The sequence below is a fragment of the Carassius carassius genome, chromosome 40, assembly GCF_963082965.1.
Source record: "Carassius carassius chromosome 40, fCarCar2.1, whole genome shotgun sequence".
NCBI lineage: Eukaryota > Metazoa > Chordata > Actinopteri > Cypriniformes > Cyprinidae > Carassius > Carassius carassius.
This window is the reverse complement of record NC_081794.1, coordinates 22,097,027-22,108,897: the sequence shown is the minus strand read 5'-3', so window position 1 is coordinate 22,108,897 and position 11,871 is coordinate 22,097,027. Positions and strand designations below refer to the sequence as shown.

At 36.7% G+C, this 11,871-nt stretch overlaps 1 protein-coding gene across 2 annotated transcripts in view; it reads left to right on the top strand.

Moving 5' to 3' along the window:
- Positions 1-191: 191 nt before the first annotated feature.
- The window catches only part of sema4gb (sema domain, immunoglobulin domain (Ig), transmembrane domain (TM) and short cytoplasmic domain, (semaphorin) 4Gb), a 35,960-nt gene continuing 24,280 nt past the window's right edge, over positions 192-11,871 (top strand). The window contains exons 1-2 of one of the 2 annotated variants that reach the window (XM_059532611.1): positions 192-346; positions 3,378-3,679. In XM_059532611.1, coding sequence (XP_059388594.1) covers positions 3,550-3,679 — 130 coding nt within the window. In that variant the 5' untranslated portion in view covers positions 192-346; positions 3,378-3,549. Of the gene's footprint in view, positions 347-3,339; positions 3,680-11,871 lie in introns of both variants that reach the window. The other variant, XM_059532612.1, reaches the window with a different exon arrangement.

Below are 11,871 nucleotides of genomic sequence, written 5' to 3'. Positions count from 1 at the left end.
CAACCGATACAAATGAAACGGCTGAATCCGTGTCGCAACGGTCGCACATAAATCTCTGATGAATGCACAAGTCCATTGCATTCTCAAAAAACTTTAATAATATAAGATCATGTAAACCTATGCATTAGTGAAGTGACACTGCGACACAAAGCGGTTAGGCGTGGTTTCTCATGAATATTACCCAGAGAGGCGTGGCTTGGCTTCACCTGGGACTGCTCTGAGGAGCTTGCAAGCATGCAGCGCAGTACACAGTCAGATCACTGAAGCAGAGGCATCATTAGCAGCACAACAGGGAATCCAGTGGAAACACAGGATGACTGATGCTTACTTGTTCTGAAACAGTCAGGTAATTTAACTACAGAGCTTGCGATGTATCCTTAACATTTTGCATACGCTTTTTTATTACATCTGTGTAGTTGTCATTAGTAGGTATCTTTGCGCATAATCTGTTGTAATGTAAGCGGAGTCTGCTGGGATCGCTACACGCAGGTGAAGGTGACTGGGAATGAGTGCCAGAAGTGCCCTTTAAAAATACTGCAGTGGTGTGCAATCTGATGTAGATCTATGTATGATCTATCTATCCAGTATATGCGTTTTGGAGGTGTATGCTTTGCACCAACAAATCTGGTGCTCTGACACCTGATTTGTATAAAGTGAACGGTTCTGAGTGATTTATCAGAGGCATCACAGAAAGCAGTTTGAGCTTCTTCTTTTTACTGGAAGTTGACCAGGGGGGTGAAAAATGCATATAATTCAAATTTGCTTCAATGTAGCATTTTTATTAGGAAGTCTACTTATATAAAACTTAATAAATACAACCCTGCTAAATTAATATTAATTCTTTATAAAATGTAGACTTAATAAATTGTTAGCATCCATATGATTTGTGTTGTATTTAGTTGGACCAGAGGTTGGGTTAATACTGTTTATGTCCTTTTTACCTGTGCTGTATTAAATAATATTTTTTTTGTATACTTTATAATAATACAAGTCAAATTGCATATCCGTGCCAGAGTTTGGTAGGAGTGGGTAATATTTATTATTATTAGTTAGTCCATGTTATCAGAAGTGATTACACAGTTTTCTTGTTCTTTTGAGGGTTCTCTTAACTCTTATAAGTATTACTTTGACAAACAAACCATGAAAACGTCTTTAGAAACAGTGCCATTGTTATTTGATTTAATTAACCCAAGTAAGACAGATAATGTGCTCATTAATGGCATCAAAGTAACAGTAACTTGGTCTAACGGTAATCTTGTCCCTAACGCACTCAGAAGGCCTAATGAATTCTTGAATGGTTCATTCTTTCCATTGTCAAATCAAACATGTTATTTTACTTATCTCAGCATACAGTACATGAGAAACCTACTGTACAGCTTTCGTAGAGGAATTAGTTATAATGTCTGATGGAATGGATGCATGAACTGTTTTGACGCATAATTATAAGTAGCATTTCAGGATGCAGTAATCAGTATTGGAAATTAGACTTGAAAATCCTTATTAAGTCAAAATCTCTCACGACTCTGTCAGTGCAGCTAGACTAGATTAAGTGCAGATGGAGAATTAGTGAGATATGCCATAAGATCCCACATTTGGGTGATTGGAGGTATTTCTTCACCATCTGTGGAAATGTCAGACTGGAAATATAGTATTTATATTGTTCAACTGACAGATGGCTATATCAGAAATGATTCCTTTATGACACTCTGCGCTTGATGCTTCTCTATGTACTGTCTACTACAGTATTATGCAGGCAGGCAAATTTACTTTTCCAGCCTGTGATGTGATCAGGTTGACGTGTCTCTTGTCCATACTACCCCAAGCAGGGAGCTTATTGTAACAGGAGAGGTGTTAATGCTTATGTGTTTATGGTACAGTATATGTCTGAATAGATGAAGTGATATGCATGAACCAAGCAGCCTTCCAGTGAGGGACAAGAAATTGGAGCAAAGCAAAACCATTTATATTCACTTCAATGGTGTATATAGTGGCTGCATCTATTGTATCTATATCCTCAGCATCCATATCCATTCCACCATCAAGCAATACCTCATACAAAGAATTTTTGTGACTCACCAAGTGTTTTGAAATGAGGTTTTCTCACTATAAAGTGAATCAAAAGCTACAAAAATTGCTTTTCAGGCAGTTCTCCAGAGCCAAAAAAATGTGCATCCTCCACATAGTGCATTATGCCAGAAAAAAAATATTTTGAAGGAATAGTTCACCCAAAGATGAAAATCTGCTGAACACTCATGCCATCCAAGATGTAAATAAGTTTACATTTAGCATTACATCAGTTGCTCAACAATGCATCCTCTGTAGTGAATGGGTGCCATCAGAATGAGAGTCCAAACAGCCTATAAAAATAACACAGTCATTCATAAGCAATCCACATGACTCCAGTTCATCAATTAACATCTTGTGAAGTGAAAAGCTGCATGTTCGAAGTAAACAAATCCAACATTAGTATGTTTTAACTTTGAACCATCGCTTCTGGCTGAATTAGAAATTCCATAATCCATGATAGCAGTAGCAGTGAAAAAGTCCATCCCCTGTTGTCCTTTCACATCACAATCTATTTAGTGTCTAACTGTTTTGAACCATTTTTGCTTGTAAATTCTGCATGATCTGTGCACATTTTTCTCCTGATTCAGACATACTTTTTTGATGAAGAAAGCAATGTTATGGAAAGAGGACTCATATTTTGACCAGAAGCAACGTTAAAATCTTCTTGATAGATTTGTTTATTGCAAAACGGCAGTTTTTGGATTATTGTGATCATCTGTTTAAACTTTCATTCTGACGGCACCCATTCACAGCAGAGGATCCATTGGTGAGTAAGTGATGTAATGCAAAATTTCTCTATCTCATCTCATCTACATCTTGGATGGCATGGGGGTGAGTACCGGTACATTTTCAGCAATTTTTCTGTTGAAAATGACTGACTAGACCTCAGCGCGACCAAGCGAAAGCTTTGTTTTATTTTATTCGAAGTCAGCTCTTTAATATTAAGCATTTATTGCTATTTTATATTCTTCATGTTCTTGGAAAGTGAAGTTTGTTTCCTTTACATTTGATGCAGTTTTATCCAACGTTTTTGTATGTATTTCATCAGGTTGTGTTCTTCCCAATAAACAAGCACCATGCTGTATCAGCTACAGGAATGTTAATAGTTTTGCACATTTTTATGCGATTGCCTGAGGCTTCTTCATAACTCTGTGTAGTTTGATAATAGCATTTGATACAGTAGATGTACATTGCACTATAAAATGTTTAGTAGATGCATTTGTGTATGACGTGTTTTCTCATCAAGCCATCTGCTCTTGATGTGTGTCTCAGGAAGGAAGAGACTCACTCATTTTTTCTTGCCAATGCAGCGGGAAACCTTTGACAGAGCAAGGATGAGTTAGCAGCCCATGACTGCACTGCTGGAGGCGGGAGCTTGTTCTAGTGAATCAGCATCAATTACACAACAACATTATCTTCAGCAAAGTACTGCTGGAGGAACCTGCCTGGATCTCAGCAGAACCTCAGTACATCCTGTTGATCATGCGGCAGGCCAAACAGCCCATCTTCATGCTGATGGTGCTTGGATACCTAATACCTGTCATTTGGGGTTTTCCATTTGGACCGGTTCTTGATGTGGATGTCACCCCCAGGACAACTGTACATGTTAAAGGTAAGATTCTTTACATGTATTTCGGTGTTGTGCATCATTCAGAACTGAATTGAGAATGCTTTTTGTGAGTTCTAGATTTTTCAATTTCCTCATATCATATAATTACTTAATATCTGATTTCACATCATGATAGCATTAACTTTATCATTTAGCCTACTTTTTTTTTTCCAACAATGTTTTTTATTAATTTTCCAATAAAAACAAACAATAACCGAAATAACAAAAATGATCACCAAAAGGAAAAAAGTTACAAAAACATTCCAAATATGCTAATCAAAGCAGCAGTAATTAAAATAAAACGAAACAGAATAAAAATATGTCACACTCAAAACATTAATACCTGTATCCTCTTATTTCTTAAGGAAATCAATTAAAGGTGCCCACATCTTTTCAAATTGCTGTGCTTTACCCCTTGTAATGTACGTTAACTTCTCTAAAGTAACACACATTGCCATCTCCTTGATCCAAGAGTGTGCAGAAGATATTTCAGTCTCTTTCCAACTCAAAGCAACCATCCTCCTGGCCTGTAGGAGGCCAAAGTCGATAAGTTGTTATTGATAGGAAGATGATCTGGGTATATCCCTAGAATACAAAGTTTTGCAATGCACAGTATTTGAGTTTTTGTGATGTTACTTAGGGTATCATTTAGCCTACTTAGTTTCACAGGCTGTAGTGCTGGAGGCTATGGAAGTTCTCTGGATATTATTAAACAGCCCTTCTCACTTGTCATGGCCCAGTTCATAAGATTCACACAGCAGATGCCGTGAGAATATAAAGTGAGGTTAGGTCACATTCACTTCTGTGAGGATAGCCTGGACTACCACGTGGGCTCTCAGTGTGTGATGAATTTGATCGTGTACAGGTATGTTTCTTTTTTGGAAAGAAATTAACACTTTAATTTGGCAAGGATGGTTTAAATTGATCAAAAGTGACAGTAGACATTTACAATGTTACAAAAGCATTATATTCCATATAAATGCTGAACTGTTATTCAGCAAAAAATCTGTTTTAAACTGTATCCTGGAGATGTAGTGGCTACTTCATGCCAAATGTGTGTGGTGTTTCAAAGAAGTCAGTAACTAGTAAAATGGTTTGTGTGAAAGCCTTGAGAGGCTCGAACAAACTCATTAACCAGGCTTTATCAGCACCAGACCTCACTGATGCTCCTAAATCTGTCAAAACTTGTTGTCTTTATGCTTTATCACCACAGACACACACCATCGTTTAAGCCAGCCACTATTTCTGGCTGGTCGGGATGCTCGAACAAATAGAGCAATGTTTTGATAGCACCACAGAGCCAGTGTTCACATTTTTAGGTGGAATTAGCCTATGCATGATCAGAATTTGAGATGGGAAAACATTTTTTACTTAATTGCATGGAACATAATTGACATACTTGTAAAATGATTGAGAATGTTATGACATCTTTACCCACTCAGGTGCTTAAACTGAAGTGTTGCTAAAGTTTGCTGCTGCATAATGGCTCATACAGTTCATTTGTGCTCAGACACTGCAGATTTTTCATTTTAATTTGCCTTCATTATTGTATTTTTTTCCTTGCCCTGGTTGACTCTAGTCCTTGACCTATATTTAGGCTCTCTTGGGATGAGAGGCAGAGCTAGAGCATACAGAGGGAGAAGTAGGAGTGTACAGACATGTATGTAAGGGTGTTGAATCTCTGCTAAATCAACTTTTGTCTTACAATATGTCTATTCGGGGAGAGAGCTACAATGTTGAATTCAAGTAGAGATATTTTTGTGGGTGTAACATAAGGTGCTGACTTGTTGTAATGGTTTGCTGTAGTGGATTTGAGTACATGGGGTGTTTTCTCGAGGGTTTTGTAGTGCTTAGCAGACCTGAAGTAACACTGAAATGATATTGAAATGATATACGTGTGTAATTCATCTGGGGTAGCAGGACAAAGAGAAAAGTGCATCTAGGGTCTTTAGAGATTTTTGAAACTGTCTGCTGCATGTCTGTATATTGAATGTATAATAACTTAAGATGTTTCATGTACAGTAATTTTAATTAATTAATTTGTTTGTTAAAATAAGTTACACACACACAAACACACACATACATAAAGAATACTTTTTTAATTTAAATTAGCTGTTTTCTATTTTAACAGCAATTGAACTATTTTTAATATAATATTATTTAAAAAACATTCAATATTATTATAGATTATTTTTTATACTATTTTTTATTAATATAAATATTTAGTAAAATAAGAGTCCTTCCTATCGCTTTTGATCAATTTAATGCACCATTGCAGAATAAAAGCATTTGTTTCTTTCTAAAACATGTGTATGTTTTATATATATATATATTTATATATGTTTAATCCTTTGTGAGAATAATCTCTATAAAATAAATCCTTATCCAGCTATTTATTGCAAACAACTAAAGCAGTCTTGGAAATTCATTGGTCAGAAGATGTGTTTTTGTTGAACGTTTTCTAAACAAAATCACAGTATGTGAGTTATCGTGTAAGGTCAGGACAGATTTCAGTCGAGGCAAGTGCTGTGGAAAAAAGCTAGATCTATATTTACTGTTCGAGCAGAAAGGTAATATTTCTTGAAAACCCTGAGGTTTACAGAAAAGGCACTTAAAATACACGTCTAACATCCACTGTTTGTTTTAAACATGCTTTGAGAGTAAACGCTTTCCTCTGGGATTCATAAAAAGGTAGGCAGGATAAACCAAAACCACGGAATCCAGCCCTCTGATGGAGGGGGTTTTATCTGCGTAGGGGTTGCTGTTGTCTTGGTGACAGGATTTGAGCGGTGCCATCTAGTCCTTTCTTTTAATACAGAAATAACGTCAATAATAAACACACATTTGGGGTTGCTTACATTGGCATTATGCTACAGATTACATTTTACATTATGCAAAAAGGGTTCAGTGTGTCTGAGATGGATTTTTTTGTTCTGGGAATGAATTACTTGTTTATGTTTTTTTCCCCACGCATATGCTTCCTGGTCGTTTTTCAAACCAGTTTTGATTTCCTTTCCAACCAAAAAATAAATTTCCCTGACAAGAAACAACATTAAAACAGCTGACTCCTCCTTCTTTGAAGTTCTTTTTGTATTTTATGTATTACGTCATAATTATGACTCACGATGGTTGACTAATCAGCTATTTTTATCTAGATGTTTTTCTTATATTATTTTGTTTTACTACTGTTAATTAGCATGCAAACACTAGATGTTGCACTTTTTTTTTAAGACACTAGCTATGTCTGAAACTGCATACTGTCTGGTTAGTACAATATTTGAATTGAAACTAACTTGGTAACCTTTAAAGGGGTGGTTCGGGATTTTTGACATCGGACCTCATTTTTAGGTCAGCCTGGTTGTTATTCATCAGTGGAAACATTTTTTTTTTTAAATTATCCAGTCCTTATATTTGGATAGTTGGCCAATGCTAGGCTAGCGCAAGTCAATGGGTATATGTTAGCCAGCCATTAAAAAACGTTTTACCCACTCCACAGTGCACCAAACGCAAATCAATTATAACACTAGACTATCGATGCAAATGTCCGTTGAGAGAATAATGTTAGAAATCAAACTTACCTTTCATCTCAATGATCCTAAAGGAACTAGTTTCTCAGCCGCTGCGGAATTTTACTTTGCTCCGGCTCTACTTTGCTCTGCTTATGTGATGTTAGTAATGATCAGTGTGCCAGCGGCAGGTAAATACACTTGCGTCATGTGTGGACCGGCTCACTCGGTTGCCTAGGTAATCAATATCACTCCGCTGCTGCTGTCGACAAGGCTTATGATTACAGGGAACAAATTATAACTAATGCAATGTGATGAAAGGTAAGTTTGATTTCTAACATTATTCTATCAACGGACATTTGCATCTATAGTCTAGTGTTATAATTGATTTGCGTTTGGTGCACTGTGGAGCGGGTAAAACGGTTTTTAATGGCTGGCTAACATATACCCATTGACTCGCGCTAGCCTAGCATCGGCTATCTATCCAAATATAAAGACTGGATAATTAAAAAAAAAAAAATGTCTCCACTAATGAATAACAACCAGGCTGACTTAAAAATGAGGTCCGATGTCAAAAATCCCGAACCACCCCTTTAAAAAAGTATGTTCTTAATAAGAAAGAATTTGGTTAGAATTAGGGGTGATGAGACACTTATCTTACGAGACGTGACGAGACACGAGACTGGGTTCACGAGAATGAGACAAGACAAGAACCAGCAACATTTTGAAATCAACTTTTTGAAATGAAACATCTATTTTAATAAATGTTATGCCGTAATAAACACTGCAGAAGGCTTTGCCACGATCTCAACTGACAAGTAATTGCACAAAAATTATAAATAGTATAAATAAAAATAAACAACACAAATATCCCTTTAAAGTGGAAGTGAACCAGTCAGTCAAGTTTATTATTTAGTAAACTGATTTCCACATATAATTAACACGATTAATGTATCTATTTACAGTAATAAAGCAGTGGTTCCCAAACTGGGGGGCGCAGCAAGGCTGAGGGATAGTTAGGGCCCTATGAAATCCATTTAATTTTTCCTAAATTCCCATTCATTTCAACTCCTTTTTAATAGTTAAATAAAATTGTATCAATTAAAAAGCATGTCTAATTAATCAAAATCATGAAACATTTTCACATTTAACTGTCATTTAATCATTTAATTATTGAAAATTAAGAAAACTTTAATTTTTAATTTTTTACAAACAAAGGGGATTTATTTTTAAAATTAAAACTTGGAAAAATGTTGTGTGATTAATCCTTAAAAAATTATGTTTGTTTCATTTTTGTAGTAGTAGAAGTTACTACATAGCAGTAGATTACATAGCCGGCAATGTACTAGGGGTGCAACGATACGCGTATTCGTATTGAACCGCGGTACGCATTATGGACCGAACGGTTCGTTGGACTAATTAATTATATTTGGAAAATAAAAAAAATTGTGAAATATAATGATATGCGTTCAACAAGGTAGCCCAATAACCCAAACGACGTAACAGGCAACGCCCCTGACACCCCCGAAGAAGAAAAAAACACCAACTTATATGTTTATGTTAGGCTTCTCAGTCAGGCGCTCGCTCACTCAGTAATACACGCTGAAGGCTCGTTGCAAAATGGCCAATGCGTTTAACAGACCAGAAATAGAAGATCCTCCAATAACCAACAGGTCTGGTGTTTGGGTGCACTTTGGATTCCCTGTAAGCTATAATGGTGATGGCAAGAGAGTGGTGGATAAAAAAACAGCGATATGTTGCATCTAGGGTACACCAGCGGGAATACAAAAAAAAAAAAAAAAAAAACGCCAGGGGGAATACTTGAAACATGTCAACTCATTTACGCCGACATCACCTTAGTGTGTCAGTATCTGGGAAAAGACGAAAAAAAGGCGAAACATACACGCAACAAACTATCCCCGCAGCATTTAGACAGACATTTCCAACGGATTCAAACAGGGCAAAAGACATCACCACGGCGATTGTTAGGCTACATTTACGTTATAGCCGCGGATATGAGACCTTACTATTTACCATTCATTCTATCATCACCATTATAGCTTACAGGGAATACAAAGTGCACCCAAACACCAGACCTGTTGGTTATTGGAGGATCTTCTATTTCTGGTCTGTTAAACGCAGCGCGTACTGAGTGAGCGAGCGCCTTACTCTGTAGTGGAAAACGTAGGTTTTAAGAACATGCTTAATGTAATTGAGCACCGTTACAATATTCCTTCACGAGCCCATTTCAGACAGACCGTAATTCCTGCTTTGTTCCAAAAAACATAAGCCCTATAGAGAACCAATTGAGTAAAAACACACTCAATATAAAGAGTTATAGAGTTCCATATAAAAAGCTACATCTTTGTATTTGTTCATAACTACTACAATAATATAACATTTTCATTTTTTTTTATAAGGAGCTGTTTTTGTTTTATACAGTATGCTGCTAAGAAAACACCATAGAAGATGGGTAAAGAATAGCTCCATCATTGTTCAATGTAAAAAAAAAAAAAAAAAACATACTTTGTTAGTTTTAATAAGTAAAACATTTTTTAAAAATCAAGGAAATTTATCTGCCAATTTTTTCTTTTTGCTGTATCTAAAACTTACCGAACCGAACCGTGACACCAGTGTATCGTATCGAACCGAACCGTGAATTTTGTGAACCGTTACACTCCTACAATGTACATTTTACTGAAGAATAGTAACGTGACCGGACTTTTATTTTGATGGGTTGCCGCCAATACCTTTACAGTTCTGTGTAAGTGATGCTAGTTTTACTCAAATCAAACGGTAAGATGCTCATGAAGTCACTCTCAGAGCAGTTTTGGAGAAGTTGTTACTGTGTTTCCACCCTCATTAAGAGAGACGCAGATGCTGAAATCACCGCAAGCATCAGGCGTGCTTCTGTGTAGTAAATGAAACTCGTGTCTGCGCCATTCATTAACAGAGACACGCAGAACACGCAGGATTCATATTTAAATCGACTTTTGCAGCTATATTTTTATAGGTACATATCGTCACTTGAATTAAGTGTAATGATCTATCTTTACTTTTAAATGTAATTCAAAGTTTGACAAATTCCGTGACATTCCGTGAATTCTGTTTTAATGACTGGATAAAGACTAAACTGTGTAATTTTCCCACTTATCATGAGTCCACTTGCCTGAGTGAACATAAAATATCTTACATACCACCACAGGTGAAAGGGCCAGTGTAATGCAAATATATTTGAAAGGTCCGGGAGGATATCATCACGTTCTCGCGAGACCAGTCAGATCTTGCGTGCCACGAGATCTCGTTACACCCCTAGTTAGTATTAATTAAATTCAGACGCACTACATCCGCCATGTTATTACTGGCACCTGACTTATCAGCGTCAGTTGTGTCGCTTCACAGCCATTCACAACTTCTCTTCCGTGGCTTCATGGGTTGGTAAAGTTTCCAATGAATGCACACTACAGAATATTATTGGAAGTAGCAGGTCATTTATGTACTTTTCACCTGATGTTTTTCTGAATACTATGTACTTGGACATACGTACTGTTTTTGGCCATGGAAGTAAGCATATTTGGATGCAGCAACTGTCAAGTTAAAAAATTGCCAACTTTTTAAAACTCATCTCAAAACCCCTGCATTCTGTTATTATTCTCAATTTTATTTTTGAGGTATCGCATCTCCTCTGGTAGCCCCGCCCACTCTGAAATCTCATTTCTCTAGAATTCCAGGTCACCTGTGATTGACAGCATTCTCACTTTGAGTGTGGACAGACCTATTACTAATCACTGGGAACTTGGTTTACACTTGGTTTGAACTTTACCACAGTGTTGATGATCAATTATCTGCCAAGGATTGGAACCAATCAATGACCATTACTGCTTTTTTGACAAAGTGTTTATCAAAAGGTTACTGTAATGGCCTTCCCCTTTAATTTTGTTTTGCTTGGCCTTACCACTAGATGGCGAAATACCCTTATTGTGTATATAAGGGAGAGGAAACAAAGCAAGAGTATTTTCACGTTTGTTCTTGAGCTAACAAGCTTGAGAAAAATGGTTTAAGCTTTAGTATCCCTTTGGCAAGCAGAGCGAGGTATGTTAGTTTGTTTTTCATGTATTTCTTTGGTGTCATTTGTTGTTTAATTTGAACAATGTTAAATGTGTAGTGAATGTTTGTTTGTTTTTGAGTTTATTTTGCTTTATTTATCTATTGTTTTTTGTTTTCTTTGTAGTTTTACGGTGCCACCATGCTGTGATACAATTGTAATGGTGCTATGAAGTTAATGTGTAAACACAGTGTTGTGATGCATGGAAAACATTTGCAACAAGGAATTAAGACAACGATCACTTCAGCAATGAAGTTTATTGCATCTTAAAATAAATCGAAGGCACCCGTCAAAAACTCTCTGTTTCTTTTCTACGAGCTGAAGGGCCGCTACAGTAAAACTCGCTGCTACACATGAGGTTTCATCGTGTTGCTGTTGTTTCATCGCGTGAGTGGGACACTGGACTTTGCATCTAAAGCGCTGATTGAATCACGTTACGTCAGTCCGAGACGGATACCTCATCAGGATTGTAAAATTACACAGTCAGTTGGAGCGTGGCTCATTCATGAACGTTTGGATGGTGATCGCATATCAACGTTACTGTTACAGATGAAAAGGTAAACTTTCAGTAAAAGAACGTTACA